This window comes from Aythya ferina, assembly GCF_964211825.1.
Source record: "Aythya ferina genome assembly, chromosome: 4".
Lineage (NCBI taxonomy): Eukaryota > Metazoa > Chordata > Aves > Anseriformes > Anatidae > Aythya > Aythya ferina.
In genome coordinates, this window is record NC_140300.1 from 70,394,543 (window position 1) to 70,414,050 (window position 19,508).

General features: G+C 42.3%; 2 protein-coding genes across 6 annotated transcripts in view; one reads left to right on the forward strand and one right to left on the reverse strand.

The window, feature by feature from the left end:
- BANK1 (B cell scaffold protein with ankyrin repeats 1) overlaps positions 1–7,842 on the forward strand; it is a 133,080-nt gene extending 125,238 nt beyond the window's left edge. The window contains exons 14-15 of one of the 2 annotated variants that reach the window (XM_084519430.1): positions 4,311–4,360; positions 7,241–7,842. In XM_084519430.1, coding sequence (XP_084375556.1) covers positions 4,311–4,355 — 45 coding nt within the window. In that variant the 3' untranslated portion in view covers positions 4,356–4,360; positions 7,241–7,842. Of the gene's footprint in view, positions 1–1,744; positions 2,289–4,310; positions 4,361–7,240 lie in introns of those variants that run through there. The other variant, XM_084519429.1, reaches the window with a different exon arrangement.
- LOC311436881 (uncharacterized protein) lies at positions 122–18,157 on the reverse strand. 4 transcript variants are annotated; one of them, XM_084519433.1, is made up of 14 exons: positions 17,243–18,157; positions 16,119–16,287; positions 12,993–13,153; positions 12,209–12,266; positions 11,763–11,985; positions 11,410–11,568; positions 9,691–9,817; positions 9,205–9,336; positions 7,239–7,378; positions 5,337–5,474; positions 4,113–4,202; positions 1,734–3,241; positions 1,019–1,161; positions 122–528 (listed from the first exon to the last, which is right to left on the reverse strand). In XM_084519433.1, the coding sequence occupies exons 2-5, from the start codon at positions 16,258–16,260 to the stop codon at positions 11,972–11,974; spliced, it is 375 nt and encodes a 124-aa protein (XP_084375559.1). In that variant the 5' UTR covers positions 16,261–16,287; positions 17,243–18,157; the 3' UTR covers positions 122–528; positions 1,019–1,161; positions 1,734–3,241; positions 4,113–4,202; positions 5,337–5,474; positions 7,239–7,378; positions 9,205–9,336; positions 9,691–9,817; positions 11,410–11,568; positions 11,763–11,971. The 4 variants fall into 4 exon arrangements, 1 of the variants encoding a protein (XP_084375559.1); XR_014693149.1 differs by lacking the exons at positions 9,205–9,336; positions 9,691–9,817; positions 11,410–11,568; ... (3 more) ...; positions 16,119–16,287; positions 17,243–18,157 and having other exon boundaries at positions 122–1,161; positions 1,734–2,122; positions 3,053–3,241; positions 7,239–7,366; XR_014693147.1 differs by lacking the exons at positions 9,205–9,336; positions 9,691–9,817; positions 11,410–11,568; ... (3 more) ...; positions 16,119–16,287; positions 17,243–18,157 and having other exon boundaries at positions 122–1,161; positions 4,113–4,159; positions 7,239–7,366.
- Positions 18,158–19,508: the final 1,351 nt, after the last annotated feature.

Here is a 19,508-nt window from a genome sequence, read left to right on the forward strand (position 1 = left end):
GAGGGGAAATGTAGTGTTTCTTTTTTTACACTGGACTTAGTACAACCTTTCTATGTAAATAACCAGCTGAATATGTTATTTATTTCCTTACTGCAAGAGCAAAAACTAATCCACAGTACTGCTTTCATTATTCTATTAGGCAGTGTTGTGTTTACATAGACTTGATAGTTAAGATACTGTAATTAAGGGAAACTCTTGCTGGCCCAGAGGCAGAGTTGCAGTTCAGACTGTTTATTTCAGCTTTAATCCAAGTCCTCCGTGGTCTGTAGGGGGCCCAGCATCGCCGTCACAAGGTGCTCAGAGCCTCAGGACCTGGGATTGCCACATTTGTTCCTAAAAGCTGTTTTCTGTAGGCAGAGCAAAGTTTGCCATGACACGAGGGCGATTGTGGGAAACTATGTGGCCGTAGGGTTTTATTTTAAGGCCACATCAATCCTGTTGCTGGTGCTGTCCTCTCTCTCCATAATCCAGTTAGTTAGTGAATCATACCAGCAGAAATGTAGTATCAACACCAGAATTTAAATTTTTCTGTAACAATAATGCTTGTATTATCCAGTAACTCAGATAATGATCACTATGTTCCCTTCTGATCCTAACCTCCCTGCCCTCTGTTATGCTGTTTTATTTCCTGTGATGAATATAAAGCAGAAATATAATATAAAGCAGAAATACAATAGGAAGAATAATTATGTAGGCCCCTCTCCTGTCCAACAGTACACATATTATCAAAGATTTAAATTCTTGAACCTAAGAACTGTTAACAGATGGAACTCTACAGCTGGAGGGATATTAATGACAAGAGTAAAGAAAGATCTCAGAAAAGCAATACCTAAGTCCAGACAGAAATAAATTGCCTGAAACAAAAATAACAACTGCATTCTTTTCTCTTCAATAATTCGTAAGGAAAGCAGACCTGAAAGCATTCATTGCAGAGACTTTTTGTACCACATGCCATTTAATGGAACTGTATGCATGAATGCTAGCAGTTCAGATTTGTTTAACAAATCCTAGTTCTTACCTCTGTATACAGACTCCCCAGCTGTACCTTTAAAAACATGGGACTATCTCTGAGCTCCATGTTTGAAATCAGGATTTGGAGATCCATTTTCCTAGGCTGTTTTGAAGACTTGATTTAGCATTTAAACAGATCCTATCAGAATCCTGTTAAAAAAGGAATTTGAGTTTTATTTTAATGAGAGAAGAAAATTTCTGCTATAAGTAAGGAACTTAATTTTTAGTTTCTTGTTAAGCTTGATCTTGCTTCCACTGTAATGAAAGCTATTAATGAGAGGAGCAGTCATTTCAGTCTTCCATTATAACATTTGCTACTATCCTGAAGTCTATATCTCATTTTGCAACAGTTTTAATATAGGACTGCCTAGCACACACATACAAGAAGACTGCAAAGCAAAAGGAAATTCTGTCACTCTTGGAGTGAAATATCTACCCAAAAAAAAGGCAACAATGACTATTTTAAGAACAACTATATAAGGACTAAGCATATAGAATGTTCATTTGTGGAAAAGTACAGACAGGCAATAATTTGTCTCACTACTATGTAATAAATACATGGTCTAATCTATAGGCATTGATAATACCTTACCTTTTTCTTTTGCCAAGAAGAGATGTAAGCCAGCCAACAGAACAACAACAACAAATCTTTAGTAAAATTTCATTGCAGTACATAAATGATTTGGGGACCAAAGCTCCATTTTCAAATGTGAACAACTTACGTTTTTTTCAGGCATGTAAGGTTTCTCTTGGCACCTTCCCTGAAACCGTTGTAGTGCTGAACTAGAAGTAGTCTACTGCCTATGGGAAATTTTATCTGTAAGTTAGGCACGTACATGACTTGGAAAGCCACTTTTCCAACCGTAAAATACCGTGAGACGAGAAAGACGAGAGAGGATAACGGGACGGAAACAGCTGAACTGATGATCTATGTCTCAGCATTTGAAGTCCTCATAGGTCTCCTGTGGCAGGCAGGTTACCGAACCAAGACAGCCAAAAGGCTCTCACATCATGGTGGCTGCATCCTGCTGCTGTAGGGTCCCACAAGGGCAGGACGAGCGTCCAAACATGGTTAGACTTCAGCATGCTCCGTGGTAACTGATTCCTTGCCCTTAAGCATAAAGCAAAACTCTAGTTGCATGGGCTTGTGCTTGTCCCTGAGCAGAACAAATGGCAGCAGCTTAAATAACATCAACATGAGGATGATGAGACAAGTTTCCTTTAAAGTCCTAAAGGAGTGTAGCTTTTACATGCGTGCTGTGTCCATATTCGTAACACACACGTATTTTTAAAAAACCTACACTGTGCCTACCTGAGTCTTTTAGACATTTGAGTTACCTGTACGAATCTCACTTAGCTGTTTCTGAAAATGAGATTTAAAAATCTGCCTTCTAGTGCAGTTACATTATGGCTCCTTATGTGCCACATCCCACAGATTTAGTCATCCAGCATCTAAAAATAAGTACAAAATTGCAGAAACTACATAAGATGCTTTGAATTGCCTGTACATACATGTAGTTATCCCCTCATAGCTGATCTCTGTGGAACCTGGAACTAGGTCTTGTTTTAGGGATACCGATTTGTGTTGTATAAGATTCCCCATCAAAACGGGGAATAACTGATAAGCTGCTCTCCACTCAGCACAGCAGCAAGAACTGCTTCACTGCTGGGTAATGAGCAAGGCAAAGGCCACAAAGACAAATGATAACTCAGATGGACTTCAGAAAACTAATACTACCTTATGCAAATATTAAGCTCAGCCTTTAAGAAAAAAAAAATAGTCAGTAATTTAATAGTTTTAAATAAAGGCAGGCCTTGGGAGGCATGTCAGAGGCATAGTCCTCCAGTGACAAATACACCTGTGGGACAAACAGGCCATCCAGACTCTGTTCCAGTCTTGGGATCCTTGTCAAGACTGGCAGGGTAGCTGGGCTGCTGTGGAAGGCAAGGAGCTTTTCCCAATGAGTTTTTCACAGGGAACAGAAGTGAAACCAATTTATTTCATAGCTGAGCTGTTAGCTGTTGATCAGTAGGTACTTACAGGCTTGGTCATTACTGGTGTCTGTCTGTCACTGAGAGTGGCCTTCGTATCCAGAAGAACAACTTCACTGCCTGCTGCTGTGGACTGCTCAGTACAGACCCGCTCCTGTAAGGCCATTCCCTGCCATAAAAGCAACCTCCAAAAAAACTTCTTACAGATTCTGATATCCACATTTGTAGACGCCTATGACTGTAAAGCAGACAGTAAAGTCTAATTAAGTTTGCTCTACCAGCTGCCAAAGACCAAATCTCTTCCTCAGCCTCATCCAAAAACCACCCAGAGGAGTACAATGTAGCTTTCACAAACTGTCAGCTTATTGATTAGCTTCACTATCCCCCAACGTCTGGCTTCATTCCTCAACCCCTCATCAGCACCTTGCTTTTAGTCCAAGTTGCTCGCAGAGTGCTTATTCATCAGTTGACTCCGCTCCAGCTTGCAGGTGGCATCTAAGGAGACATTTCCCCGAAGCAGCACTTAATCTGCAGCCTGGTGGCCAATAGGAAGATGAGCAATGACAGACCCTGATTTTGACATCTGGAGCCATGGGAACTCAAACTTCCTTACTGAACTGTTAGCCAAGTCAAAATAACTCAGCATCCTCAAGCATAGATTAACTTTTGTAACATGGCACTGGAGTGTGTGGAAGTCATAAAAAATATTTTTTTTTCTTTCACAACTTCAACAGGGCTGCCAGTCTTGTAAATATGTATTTGTTGTCAGTTAATGATGCTGCCCATTGGATTTGTGAAGCGACATCTTTCACCTGGTTTATTTCCAGTTTCTTAAGTATTTTTAGCTTCATATGATGCTCACAGTTAAAAAAAAAAATCAATTTCCTGCCCATTTGTCACCAAATCAGGTCTTCACAAGCCAAAGCCCACAGTCAAACCGTTAGCTAAGGAATTCAGAAAGACAACTGGATATTCTGTGTACTTACTCCTCAGGCCTTGCTAATATACTTCACCATCACAAATGCACATCTTTACACCACCAAAAGAGGCCAGTCGTGCTGTTAAAAGTACAAAGCCCACCTCATGTCATTCTCCCACATAACACTCACCTATTTTTGTGGCTGCTCTATTACTCCTCTGCTCCCGGGGATGTGTGCTGTATTCACATTTGAAGGAAAACACATAACAGGCGACTCACCCTAGGTATGTGCTTTGAGAATTATTCAACTTTAAAGACATTCTGTACTGGCCTAATTTATCACTGATATATACATGACTATTCATTAATTGCATCTCTTTCTTTTTAGTGTCCGACAAGGACCCCAACAGACAAGGAACAGATGCCTAATTAACAGAGGTAAGAGCATGTATACAAACACACACAGACATTATTCGTCATGGAAACTAATGCTTGTGGAAGTACTTTTCGTCAGAGTGCATTCACATAATAGAGTGGAAGAGTATCTCAGTCAGAGGTCTGATTTCACAAGATAAACATAACCAACAGACACTCTGGTTTATATTAGAACTTACTTTTGCCAGGCTTCAACCTATTCTTGTTACCTTAGGGCAAATTTGCAAGCAGTTTGACACTCCACTAAAAGGCTTACAAATAAAGGCTGTATTAGAGCGTACAGAACACACTAGCAGTATCAAACACACTGAATATTTAAATAAAGTTGTACAGATACAAAGAAGTTTCCTAGATCTGTACAAAAACGCTGATTAACCCAGAGACAGTGGTCATTTAAGTGCTTGAAAACTTACTGGTGGTGATACAGTCTCCCTGAACAGCAGAATTTTCTGATAATTGTTAGTGATTTCAACTGTCTTGCTTGCAGGCACCTAATGAGATCTCTAATAGTTTCATTGCTATTTGCTACCTGTGTCCTTCCACATATAATCGCATAGCAGTTTTAAAACTACCTGTCTGCCATTCATTGAAAATACATCATTAGGCTTACTGCTAAGTAAAAGTAAATATTTTACAGCATTTATTATTTTTGCTTGTTTATTGTTTGTATATTTTAATCAATTCTGTTTTCAGCCTCTGTGCTGAGAACCAGGTTACCAGGAACTGAACTTAGATCACCAGCTGAGGTTACAGACCTCGTGAATTACCTTGCATTCATTCTGAGCATTGGCTATAGTGAAATAATCACCTGGAAAATTTCCCTGTAAAAATGAAGGGAGCACACAAACTTTCTTTTGCATAGAAGGATGATTGCCATTAAAAGTGTAAGGCCAAGAACAAGGATGTCTGCATCCTGTCAGTGTATGCACAATTCTTGTCCTTGAGATCTTTACCAAATTTATGATATCTTGAATAGTACCTGAATAAGCACTGAATTTCTTCGGTTTGTTGATCTCTCCAAGAATAGTCTGGACTGAGTAGCTCCCAAAGTCAGTTATATTTCTTCTTCAGCTTCCTTTCCTTTAGATGAGTTTAGGCCCTGATAGGGATACTGAAACTTTAAAAATGGAAATTGTAGCAGTGAGTAGTATTTTGAATTTTTCATTATTAGAGTTATAAAAGGAACTAAATAGGATTTGTTCACAACAACAAAATGATACAACTTATCCCTGAAGGCAAAAATAATAAAGGCTTTGTTAGCTAAGTTATTTTGATTCAATTTGCTTCTCTGGCTTTTCCAAGTCTGCAGAACAGCACATTATACAGGTGCAGCATTATTTTTGTGGCACTGAAAACAGATAACCTTCAGTGAGGTCTTTGCTGCTGCCCTTCTTTTATGTAAGAGGGGAGGGCAACTTGTCCCTATGAGAACTGTATTCCCATGTCTCATCACTGGAGCCTGATGCTCTTCTGCTCACTGGAATACAGCGCCTGCACCATAAAACAGGTACCTCCATTCCTGCTGCTTATCTTCTAAATCCAAAATCCTTACAAAACTGAAAAAAAGATAGTTCTATGGCATGATCTGAAAATGAAAAAAAATAACCTACTCCCTCCCTTTTCAAGAGGCAGGTCTGCTCTTGAATTCTACATGGGATTTCCTAACTGCTCTTTCCTTGAGTGGGGCTGAAGTCACCTACGCCAAATAGCTAAAAAAGCTCCAAAGGCTAACAGCCCTAAAGCTGGAAAGAACTGTTTTGATGAAAAACTTAGTAATAGCAGAGGTGCTTATAAATTGCAGATTGCTAAAGTGAGATGAATCATTCAAGGGGGGAGTGGGAACTACCCCTGGGGTTAGAATAGGTGATCTCTGTCGCTTTTAGAAAATCATCATGTGGGAGAGAGAAGGTGAATTAGTTGTGGGAGAACTTGCAAAACACAATTCATCCAGCACATTCTATAAATTGCTTCTGAATTATCCATGCCAAATTCAGAGGATCTCCTCTTCTGCAAAATATGGCCTCTCTATAGCTTTCTTGCTGTGTTTGTTGTTTTTTTTTGTCTCCAAATTGGTTCAGAGGAGTTGCAATACAATAGCATTAAAGATAGTTTTGAAAAGCAAAACCTTATAGAGGCACCTGTGCCATAACTGTAAAGTAGCAGAATAGTCCTGGCAAGACATAAAAAGCTTGGTAGTTTGGGGGTTATTTTTTACCCTTCCTCTTTTAAACCACTTACAGAGATATCATATTAATAGAAAAACAACAAGGTTTGACAGGAAATGTTCATTTGCATACACCAAAAATATGCATTTAAGGTGAAAGTCTAAAATTCTCTGAGAAACTGCATGTTTGAAATTCATGGTTTTAGTAGAAACCTAACACTCCAGTATTCTTTGTATTTCATTGCTTTGTCAATCTGTGTACAGCACTTAGGAGAACTGGACATTTCCTGAACAGATAAAGAATTTTTTTTAAAAAAAGAGTCTGGTGACAATCCAGTACAAACAACTTCATAGTGCTGGATTTCCTTATGAGAGGTTGTGCGGAAATTTTTGTGTTTGATTATTTAAAAAAAAAAAAAGAAAAAAAAAAGAAAAAAAAAAGGAGCTAAAACATGAAAATACTACATTTCTATTGGTAATATCATAATTCTGCAAACAACTCCAGCTCAGAACTTCTGAGCTACGTTGACTGCACCTCTCCACAGATCACCGTACTTTCTTGTGCAAAGAGAGAGAATACTGGAGCTGATACTCAGTAGGTGGATCTAAAGAAGGAGACTCTTGTTGCGAGTCCCTCATGCTCATTTCAACAAATACTGTGATCTGTCTAAAACACCACAAACAGCCCAGTCAGTAACATTTCTTATTGTTTCTTACAGTGCAAATCTCCAGCTTTCCTCTGTTTGGCAATCCCCACGTCTCCAAGTGGTGTGCACCCCAGAGAAGCTCAGCCTCCAGCAAGTTACGCTGCGCCCATCACATTTCCAGTGTCTTGGCATCACACACCTGGGCCAACTCTGGAAGAAATCCAGTATCACAAGAGCAAATTAGTAAGGCTCCTTGTGAAGTCACCACTAATTCAACACCCTTTCTTTGCTGATCTTTCTCTCCAGATTGACAGCTGAAGATATATATTAAGATATTGTGTGCTTCGGTTAATTGTTTATAAACTCATTTCAGTTTTTCAATAATGTTCAAGAGTTGTTTAAAAGGAGATTTTTATGCACAAAAGAGGAAGAATATGAAAAGTTACAAAGATCATGAAGTTATAAAACACGAAATTTAGTTTTTACTTTTCATTAATGCATTTCTGTATAAACTTTGTATATAAATTTGTCTTTCATAATAATAATAATTGCACTCCATCGTGAGTTTAAATAATTATGTTCAAAGTGAAGCTAATTTCTAAAGTCAAACTGTATAAATTAAAAATGTAAATCAGTACTAATTATATACTAACGCATTAAAGTGATTACAAGAAGCATGTTTAAAGAAAACTGTGCTTTGTTTAATAAGTTGCCTAAGATAAATGATACTCAGAACAAAACAAAAAAAAAAACCTCCCTATTGCATTTACACATTATAAATAAAGGAATAAACTACAATTAATGGGTATAATAGCCTGCGTTCACACAGTGCTATATTCCAACATTTAAGTGAACATGTGATGATACAAGGAGGATGGAAGAAGGCTTGCTTATACCCAAAAAAGGAGAAAAAGATCACATATGCACCTTGCAGAGGGTAAAAGAACACTTTAAATTTCAGGTAAGTAGTAGCTTAATGAGACGTCTTCCCCCTTCATTATCTGAGCTTTGTGAAAACAGTCTTAAAATACAGGTAAGCATGTTGTTGTCCAAAGAAGCCCCACAGAGATCATAGTCTGCTAGTCCATTAGTAGTGTGTTGTTCACTGACATCTTTAGGAACCTGAGCTGGTCATAGCGAGCCTCCCCTCAAGCTCTCAGTACTCTGAATCTCTGCTTCACGTGTACTAAGAGATGCTTGCACTTAGACTTCAGTTAGGAAAAACTGAAAACTCCTTTATAATCAGAAACCTTGAAAATATGCACAAATCTTGCTCCCTAACTACATGTTAATTTGGAAGGTGTGTGTGGGGGGGGTGGATTTGATCAGGCTTATGAGCACTGAGGGTCACATTTCCTCAATTTCAACAACTCATTGTGCCAAGACCCATTACAAATAAAAATAAGCCAGAGAGACAATATTGGGATTTTATAATAATGAGAGAACCTTGTAGAGGAGAGTTAGTGTCCACATATGGTTTTAGGCTAATTAAAATTCTATTTCAAATGGGCTGATTAAACATTTTCAGGAAATTATCTGTTCTCTGGGGAAACCTCCCATTTCTGTAGAAACACTCCCACAAATACTGCAGATGTATTGCTATGAAGTTATAAATATTCAGTGACTGCTGTATTAATGTGGCAACACAGCTTTGTATTCCATACAAAGGCTTCTCTTGAGCTATTTGAGCCAGAGCAAAATCCTTGAAACGTATAATGTCTCCCAGATCTGGAAATAGAGTCAGTGCCTGCCAACTGAGGGACTTGAGATTTTCAGGCTTTATAGGAGCGGAGCTCTGAGGTTCGAGACTTAACTGGCCATGTAGAAAAGGATTGGGCAAAATTATTTGAAAATCTAGATGTGTGTAAGGCGCACTTTTTTCTTTTAAGAAATTCCCCATCCTCCCATCCCCCCAAAAAGCATATATTCTTATAAACCGAGCTAGTCGGTGTGTCTCCTGGCAATCATTCCCAAGGAGGCCAAATATAAACAGAAGAAAAAAATACAAATCACGAACAATTTCGTCAACTGCATACCTGGAGTTTGCTTCTGTAGTGAAGGAGATGACGGGACCTTTCCAGGGTCAGTCCTCACGGACCTCCAGGCCAGATCCAAGCTCCTCTCTGGGCTGCCAGGTGAGAGGCAGTGGCTCAGCGACTCGTTTGCCTCTGTAGGAGGGCACCATGAAAATGCTGAGATTTCAGGTCAGTAGTAAACTAACAAAAGTAGAACTTTCAAAAAACAGAGCACAGAAACTTACATCAAGGAAATGTTTCAGGCTTACTAAGGGTGTGTGCGTGTTTGTGTCTGTAACAATTTAGCAGCTGTACCTGATCCAAACTAGAAGCCATCAACTCCCCCAGACTGTAACTTCCCTCTAAGGAGGGGGAGAAAAAAAAAAAAAAAAAAAAAGAAAAAAGAGTGTTCTGTGTACAAATATTTATATTTATGACATGTGGTACACATACTCCACAATCTTCAACCCAGGGTGGTTTAGGCTAACCCATAACAAAGCAACTCACGTTCTCAGTTTTTGCTGCTTCACTCACATGCCCAGGTGCACCGAGTACAGCAGGTATGACAGGTAGGCTCCTGTTCCAAGCCTAGCTTCAGCTCCAGTTGGGAACACAGCCAGGGAATTCCCTTTTGCTAAAAGTTTAAGCACAGAAGAAACAATCACTACATGGTAATAAGAGCAAAGAAGCTGATAGAAATATAAAGGCCAAAGTCAGCCCTCAAAAAAACAAGTATAGGCCCCAGCAACATCAGTGAGATTTAAAAAACAAAAAGCTTCAGGAATCCTTGAACAGGGCAGACAGCAGAAGACAGTCAGTGCCCCCTCATATTTTTAATCAATGCAGCATTCTCTTAGTAGGAAATTTTCACAAGCAAGCTTTAGCCACTGAAGACACTGATAAATTTCAGGCCAGCCCTTCCAGCCAGCACAAACTCTTTTCTTCTTTTTTAATCTCCCCCCAGTTTCCTGAGGCTCTATCATTCTTTCAGGCAGCAAGTGCACCCAGCGTTTGACAGGCACAATGTCTCACTGTTGCACAACAGAAGTATAATAACAGTAAATATTTAAAACAGCTAAAGCTGTCACTGGAACAACTTTAATCTTGAGCCCTGATGTGCAAAAAGCAATAGTATTTCCAGCTCCTGCAGCTGGGACAGCTACTTTTGCCACTGTCACAGAAGTACTGCTATCCTACAGAGAGCAGGCTAGTCTCAAAAGGATCCAAGAAATCAATGGGGAAGACACACAGTGCCACTTTAGCGAAGAAATACTTGCAGCACCAGAGATTTGCTTGCCTTTATTGCTCTGATCTTCAACTGAGGGAGTATTTGACACAAATAGTCCAATGCCTCCTCTGACTGCTGGTATTTTAATGTAGAAGAGAAAAAAAAAACAACTCAGTATCTTTCATGTCCGATATCTCAGATCAATTGGTGCTGGTGTCCAAAATCTTTTTTTTTTTTCTTTTTTTTTAAATTGTATGTAATTCATGACAATGTGGCTTCTATGGTATGAAATTCCAAGCAACAAGTTGAAAACAGGGCTTTTGTTCATTTGGGTTTTGTTTGAGTGCCCCCAACCCCTGCTCTGAGGCAGACAGCTGAGGCCTGAGAGTGGGAATGAAGGGATGGGACAGATGCTTCCCCCCCCCCGCCTCCTTCAAAGAGAATTTCTGAATTCTGGTGTAGTTAATTATGTGTAAGCTACAAGTAAAATCATTGTTCTTCTTCAAAAATAAAAGCATACGTTCCCCTCTTCTCTCGTGTTCACACTGTTTGCTGCTGTAGGATTTCCATGCACTTCCCCAAGGTGTGTCACAAAGCTTCAGACAAGTTTATCAGCAGACATTCTGCAGAAAGTCCTAAAGTTTTGCTAACCAAATGTGCATTACCAAGAGGAAACAGCAGCAAGTCTCACTTCAGCATGAACAATTACGTACATGTAAATCATGAGAGCCTAAAAGCCTAGCTGACCCAAGATCTCTGTTGTAGGTGCTCTACAATGTTATCAAAATTGTAAGCTAACAGATTCACTAACTGACCAACCAGCAAATCACCACCACTCTACCCCTGCAGCTATCAGCACCTATCCCATTGAACTCAACTGATAATCCATTCCAAAAGGAGTATTTTAAACCCGGTAACACTGAAGAGAAAGCAAGCACCACAGGCAAGTTCAGTGACTGCAGTTACCAGCAAGCCACAGCTCACAACAGGCTGCTGACCTCAAAGGGGACACGGACGGTTCTGCCTAGATGAGCCTCGTTACAGGGGAGCTTTCACAGAATTGTCAATGCTCAAATACTTTCCACTTTTTGCTGAGGCAACTCACGGTTCAGACGTAGCTGGTCGTCCTTGAGGGTGCAGGACGCCCTTGCTGGATGCTATGAAAAAAATATTTGTAGTGCAACAACAATAGTGTAATGTACAGCAGAATAAGGATTAAACTGATGTTCTGCCTTCGTGTTATTAAAGAACTTCCTGCAAGGGCTGTAGGTTAAGTGATGCAGGAGATTCATTCCAGTCCTGGTAGGAAATCGTTCCTGTGACTTAGCAGGAGTCAAATGACAAGACCTACCCTGACAGTCCTCGAGGGGGTGTTAATGCAGGGAGGCAGGACCATGCAGACTGACTGCTCATCCCCTTCATTCACGGTGACCAGCATTGGGCCTGACAAGCTTCAGCATCACGGAAGCGACCCTGAAGTGAATCGCTGCAGAAGCAGGCCCCAAGACATCCAGAAGCGAGGCGGAGGTCCGTGCTCTGTCTTGCTCCATCCTAGGCACATCAGGCTGTAGTAACTGAAACCAAGAACTGCATGAGAAGGGCAGGAAAGTGTTGAATGGAGACAGAAAATGGTCCCAGGGAAGTGGCAGTCACCTTGGGCTGGACTGCTAGGACAAGCAAGTGGAAGGGCTGATCCAGCATCGCTGCCAGCTCTCAACAGTGGTGACAAAGCTTGGATGAGCCTCTTCTTACAGACAACAAAACCCAGGAGCAGAGCACCCAGGCCTCAGTGCTCACCTCTGCAAGGACCCTGTAGCACACAGCCAGCAGGTGTTGGACACGGGCAGCAAAACCACTGGAAGAGAGCACCAGAATTAAAAGGTAAAAACGCATATATGAGCTGCAGTTGTTTGCAGATGCACGTTAAATAAGAAACATGCTCATGTATCTAAGGCACATTAGTTGTCTGAACAGATAAAATCATGCATGGAGAACTTAATACAGTAAAAAAAATTTATTGTTGCCATCTACACAGATCACCTACCTGGTGATACACAAAGAAGAGGAAAAAGAAAAAGCCAAAAGGCGAAAAAAACACAAATGTGGCAGGGTTTTGTTTTGCTTTGTTCCCCACCTGCCTTTAACCAGAGAAGCAAATACCAGAAGCTGGCTAGCTGCAAAATGGAGCCCACATTGGCTGTCGTGGTCACAGCACATGAAGGCAGTGTGGAGACACACCCTGCTCTGGTGGAAGGAGATGGAGAATGAGAAATGGTTAGGCAAGGGGGGAGCCTTTGTCTGCCTTTGTCAAAGTGTGCCCTCAAAAAGCCCATCACAGCCAATACAGCCACCAACCTACGTTAATCTTAGATTTTAAGGTGGATTCAGTCAATCTGTGGTACCAGAGCTGTGGTAAGCAAGGCTGACCGAAAAGTGGTGAGACCAAAGAAACTTCCACCTCAGCTCTGCAGAGGGTCCTTCTCTCCTTGATCCATCGAACAGCTTTTACCTTGCCATTACACCACACTTTAACTTGCCTCAATTTATTAAAACAAGGCTAAATCACACCAGCATAACTCACCTCTTGTGGTAAAACAACTTCAGTATTTTTCTTTTTCAGCATTAGATGCCTGGGGTAGGAGTAGAGCAAAAGGGAAGAAGGAGGAGGCAACATTCTTCTGTTCCGATCATTTCTGTGCCATTTGAGCACTGTCACATCATTCCTTATTTTCTCCTGCCCACCTAAAGTAGAAGTTTACAAGATGTCAACATTGCAAAACAAGTCCTGGAGGAAAGGAAGCATAATAAAATTCCTCAGGCGGGGGTATTTATCCTCTGGACACTTTTTGTTAGTGTGCCCTGCTAAGTGAGGATGAACACTGAACTCACTTGCCATCACACAGCATGCATTACCTTGTTTTGATTATTATTTTCAGAAGTGTTTTTAACAACATCTTGCATTCTGACGGTCGATCTGAACACTGGTCCTGTTTCTGTTACCAATTTCACATACTGGATGTCAGATTTGTGCCCAATTGTATGCCTTGCAAAAAATACGTAACATAAACAAAACTGCACACTGGAGGCATTTCAGAGTAAAAGCACGTAGTGTTTGCAAAATTAAGCTGAGATCATGACTAGCAAAACGAGCTCTCTAAAGTATGGGTTGGTTTCCCTGTATCATCTCAGAGAAAGCTACACTTCTGCTTCTGCCATCCCTATGCCACCAAGCAAAGCTATTTTGAAATAGTAACACTTCCTACAGCCCAGTGCTGCAAAACACTGACTATTTTGCCTTGTAAGGACAACAGGGGTAGCATTATTTTATCAGACAAGGTCAGTCAGTCGTTTGGTGGATGCAAAGCAGGCTTCCTTCCCTGTCCCGAATAAAACAAGATGGCTTAACCACTGGGTGGGGCTCAGCACATAAATAGTCCTTGTGCTGGGATCTTCCCTCCCAGTATTCCTTTGCCAGCTCCTCCAGAGCAGTGACCGAGTGGCCACGAGTCCCCCGTTAGGAGCCGGGTTAATTGCATGAAGGTTGAAATACAGTGACAGATTTGTGATGTTTGAAGTGATAGGAAAAAGGTAGCTCCCTGTTTGCAACACGGCTGAACTAAGATTTCAGACACGAGATTTGATTCTTCCAAATGCTACGGCCACAGCCACAGCAGTGCTGGTGAGCTATCCAGGCCTGACAGCCATTACAACCCTGTGATTATTCCTTGTACAGGGGAACTAGTCCGTAGCTCACCTCTGAATGAGAGAGGTCTGACTTGCACCAGATAACCCAGATTAATAGTTAGGATTACAAAAGTTTGGGATTTCAAGTGTTTATGGTCCTTCTGAAGAAAAGGAGAAGTTTGACCTGCACAGCCCATCTAGCCACTGTCCAAATGAAGTCGAAGCAAAGTCCAACCAAATTACGTACAGTTATGGCAGGCTCCACTTCCCTGAGCTAATTTAAGCAGCCTCCTTACATCTCAGCAAGGCAGCAGTACAAAACGTGACGGTGTGCCTGATGAGGCACGTGGATTTTGTTGCTTGCAGAAGAACACGTGTGTATTCCTCTGGTGCCAGCAGCAGGTTGGAAAGAGGCTGCTTGGCCAAGGGCAAGGTGCTGCTATAGCTCATTGTCCTGCCCAAAAACTCAAAGGCGATAAAGCAAGTCACAGCCAAGAGTACAAATTAGCATAATTAAAAACCAAAGCTAATGAGGTCAGGCAGGGCTCATTCCACAGCCTCACCTACGGGAAGGCAGGCGAACCCCCCAGCCCCAGGAGAAGCCAGACAATAACACTTGTTCTACTCCTGGTGTTCGTTGCTCCAACACTTGCTGCATCCATGTGAACAGCTCGGCCTGCCGCCCTGCTCTTCCCTTGATTCCCCCCATCTCAGCCCAGTACATGCCTGGAGGAAGGGAAGCCAACAGATATCCTGCCCACGCGCTTCCCTCCTGCTTGGTCACCGACACAGCAGGCCATAAAGGACGAGTTTTGCTCTGCGACACGCCTGCTAACACAGGCATTGAGCATTTTTGTTCATATCGCTTTGTGTTTATTCCTCCCTTGCTTTTCTACATAACCAGCTACAGCCGAACTACGAGACAGAAGCCATCTCAGTGATGGAAAGGTTCCCCTTTTCCACAAACAGGTCACAGATACCATCAAATTGAACGGGCTAATGAAATGACTGCACGTCTGTTTTGCTTCACTGCCCTAATCTGTTTGCTAAACACTTCAGGTTTTAGGATATCAGAAAATCCCCCAAGTCAGTCGGTTGCTCAGTTGCACACAGCCAAGCTCTCCTTATCTAGCAGCTTTCCATGGAGCAGTAAGTTAAGCGAGATTCCCTGTGCTCACAGGAGCTGCAGCCTACTGGATCAGGAAATTCAAGCATGCTTTTAAGAGCGCTGGCATCCAAGGTATTTTCCCCACTCCTAAAGAGAGCGTAGAAACAAAACTGCACCCAAGACAAAACCAAATTGAATTCAAATGGCTGGGGGAGTAAGGACCTCTCAATCCTCTCCTTGCTTGTATACATCATTGTAAAGAATATGTTAAAATGGTGGGTGAGCCAGCTCCAAGCCTTCTCTTTCAACCCACAGCTTTTGTTGCATTTACCTCCGTTCAATCAGTCATTCATGCTCCCTCAGCCACTCGCCCACATCTATTCCTTGCTGACAGCCCAGCTGCACGTATGCATTCAGGACCACAGTGACTGCTTTTGTGATTCTGGTATTGAGAGAAGAAAAGCAGAGGAGAGAGCGGGCTCTGAAAGGCTGTGCAGCATGGGCCGCTGCAGGTTTACATCACACGCTCGTGTAATGTGCCAGTGCTCCAGCTAACTGATGCAAAGCCGCTGAAACAGCCCCCAGGGGCTCTTTGCAAGAGCAAGTACTTGCTAATTTTAGATCGGAGGCAGCCTCGGTAACCATCAAACATGGGAAATGGGGTTTTCAAAGAAGCTGAAGGCAGCTGAAATTCAGCAAAAATTAGATGCCTGCTTCTCCTCGGCCTGCTTGAAGAGTTCTGCCTTAACAGCCACAGAAAAGACAGCTCCCTGGTACAGCCTCCGGGCCAGAGGCAGCCCCACAACGCCTGGGAGTGCAGGGACAGCTCACGCTGCCTTGCTGCATGTTTTCTGTGATAGCCCCCATCCCATCACCTGAGACAAAACGGCTCTTGAACCGTGACACAGACCAAACCTGGAGACGTTGTGGGTTGCCGCTGGGTCCTCAAGTGAGAGAGCTGACACCACCGTGCTTGATCAGATGGGGATGAGAGACATGACTCGAGCATTGCCTCATGTGTCACACTCTTCTCCCATGTGTCCGGCTCTTCTCCCATCTGGAACAGATTTATCCGCCTCTCCCTCTATTTGGAAAGAAAAAAAAACATCTTACTAAAAAGAAGGAGGCCTGGACATTCCCCTCACCACGCACTCCACATCATAACAAGGGATCATTACTGAAGCAATTCCATACAACAAAGTTTTAGGAGACAAAGCAGTCACCTCCTACAGGCACCATCAGAACTAGGACACTCAGGCACATCCCAACCCACTCTTTTTTCCTCACATTTTTCCAGAAGCATTTGTCCCTCTTCCCCAGGGTTCAAGGCAAGCCGCCAGGCTACAGTTTTGCCTCACAAAGCAAAGAGCCCAGTGTGGCCCAGCAGCGAGCTATACAAACAGTCCTGCAAGCAGTGTTTCAGGCTCTCAGAAGCCCACTTGATGAACCTGGATGTTACCAGCACGACATGATATATGCAATAGCAAAGGGAAGACGCAATGTGGCACGGACACGGAGCACAGTAGCAGGAACAGCATAATTCCCTCACTTCATCTTCATTATTTGACAGCTCACCATCTCTTCAGGACGAAACCCACAATCTCTTATCAGCTGATGTGCTCAGCTGATTGCAGTGGCGCAGGCTGCAGTAAATTCTCCAGCAACCAGACTGTAACAACCCCCGTTGCTGCTGCAGATTGAAACTGCCATTTTAATCTATTTGGTTTTCGGGTAGGTACGGGTTGCTTATGAATCACCGTGTCTCGGTGGAGCAGGCGGGCTGGGTTACAACTCGGCTAGATAACCGGCAGCAAACACCAAAGATTGTATAGCAACACGATATGCAAAGCACAAAAAAATAAGTATCAAGGGAAGGCTTTCAGCCCTGAACACGTGAAACCAGGCTTCTGAATTATACAGGCCATTAAATAAATATGCCAGTCTCAAGTGTGGTGACTACCTGCTAGGGCTGTATCGCAGGCTTCACTCTCATTTTAAAAGAAATGAGGAGGAAACAGAGGGATGCTCTCCCTACTCACGTGGTGCTGTTGTAAACCACCAGCTGCACTTCTCCAGGGGTGTCACCAGCCTGCCGCAGGCATATGTACGTACCACCCACGAAGATTTTGTCCTTGTGATCAGAGCTCCTGCAGGGGATGAGGGCGTTAAGCTGAGATTCACCCCAAATCTACTCATGGGACTTGGAGCCAGGAGGACAGGGTTGTCCACTGCATCCCTCAGGTGGTGTGGCCACAGAGCAGCAACTCAGCCCCGTTCTGGGGCACCGAACTCTGGAGGATCAAACACCCATTTGAAAGAAATTAGGGACGTGACACCTAGAAGCTCCGTGCTGCGTCATAAAACCTGTGCTCGTTCAGCCATCCAGCCTTCTCAGGTCTTCCTAGGCAATTAGCAGTTTTCACCTAACTTCAAAAAGCACAAAGCTGCTAACATAAAGCGTGCATTTCCAAGGCTAAGGTGTGAGGCAGCATTACAGCACATGCTGCTGTCTTGGCCAGGACAGAGAATACAAGAGAGCTTGAGCAAGGTGCCCTAAAAGTTCCCTTTCTGGCTATTTTATCTGAAAATGTTTACTTGTTGCCGAAATGTGTGGTGCTTTTTCAGCTCTACAGCTGGCTGCATTGCAGGGATGGGTGAATTCATGTTACCCGTAACCGCTGCAAGCCTCCTGGAGACTAACTTCACTGTGAAAGGCATCTAGCAAACAGAAGACATTTATTAGTAGCAGCAGGGGAAGCAAATAATGGGGGGAACACTCTTCAGATGCTTTAAGATATTTAAATAAATGAGCCTTAAAAGCCATTTATTTTGGAACCACTGTTGCCAATGATTAACACGTCCTAACAACTCAGCCTTGCGATAATCTCTTTGGGCAGACAAAGAAACATTACATTAACCTACACCGCTTGTTCTTAATTTCTAAACTGCATTTTCATTAAGTTACTCTAGGACACAGTAGCCTAGAGGTCCAACAGAAATGGAACTGTTTTTTTTTCAGATATCCACAACCTAAGGATGGCAGGCTTTAAATCAGTACCTTGCATTAAATGAAATGACTTCTCATTGTACTCACCACCGAGTGGGATTTAACAGAGCAAAGTCAGTAGCTCTGCTAGCAAATTATTTTGTAATTAATCATATTGTCAGAAACACCCTCTGCTTTCTCTTCCCCATATTCAGGCAACTACATGCTAGTAAAACTGGCAGAGACTTGTCTCATCGTTGTCATCTGTGCTGTTGAAGGCCATTTTAATGATTTTATCATTAAACTTATAAAAGATTCAGGCAGTTCCTTTGGTGTTTTATTTTGGTTTGTTTGTTTTGTTTTGTTCATTTATTTTAAATTTACTAAGAAGTTGGGGAGTCAGTGCTCCAGTAGTCAGCAGCGGGGTATGGAGAGAAAGAGGATGGATGATCCAAGAAGTCCTCCCAGTGATAAGGTCTCTAAACTGAGGCCCAGAAAATACATTATAAAGAAATGGAGAAGGTTTAACTCAGCAAATCAAACTGCACTTGTCAGTCCCAACACTGGATGTGAAAGCATAATTTGTAATTAACATTTTAGCTGATACATGCTTTGTTAGTCTTAGCATTCATCCAGAATCTGACTTCTGCTGTAATATATCCACCCAAAATTCTTTTTAACTTTTGGCAAATTGTTTTTGATCAATAGCATTCCTGCTAATAGCCAACTTCCTACTTGGCGTCACAGCGTACCTTCAGCTTCTTTTCAGATTTGTGTCGTGCTGGAGAGCTCCTTCAGTTACAACTCTTCTTCAGAGTGCTTGCATTGTACGCCTAGAGTGCAAAACCGTGCTACAGATGCTCCCTTGCCAGGGGGACCAGGTCCCAGCTCAGAAACCAAATACGTTAAATGTAACATTCAACCTACATTAAACATGGGTAGGGTTAATTAAGACCGCTTGGGGCAGCCTGCAAACACTGATTCCAGAGCTCCAATCAGCTCAGATAATATCTGAGCACCACTGAGGTGTGATGTGTTGATAAAGCAAACCTCTCAGTAAGCCTAGAAAAAAAAAAAAATGTGACAAGCTTCAGGAGGGCTGAAGTCACAGGGCGACGAGATGCCAGCTTGAGTTCACATTCTTGGGTCAAGTACATTTTTCTTTCCAGTTGAAATAAAACATATATTCTGCAGGAGCCTGGATGAGAAATTTGGAAGAAGCACCTAGCAATCACTTTGATTAGTTCAATGAGAAATTCTGCCGAATCTGCAACGGTTGCTAAAGCAGCCACAGACATCTGTACTGAAGTAAGAAACTG

Excerpts from the sequence above, each read along its gene's own strand:
- LOC311436881 (XM_084519433.1), bottom strand. The coding sequence starts at position 16,260 with ATGGGAGAAGAGCCGGACACATGGGAGAAGAGTGTGACACATGAGGCA. Across the intron at positions 13,154-16,118 it reads GCAACCCACAACGTCTCCAG|GTGGGCAGGAGAAAATAAGG; the intron begins GTTTGGTCTGTG and ends CTTCTACTTTAG. Across the intron at positions 12,267-12,992 it reads AAGTTGTTTTACCACAAGAG|TGGTTTTGCTGCCCGTGTCC; the intron begins GTGAGTTATGCT and ends GCTCTCTTCCAG.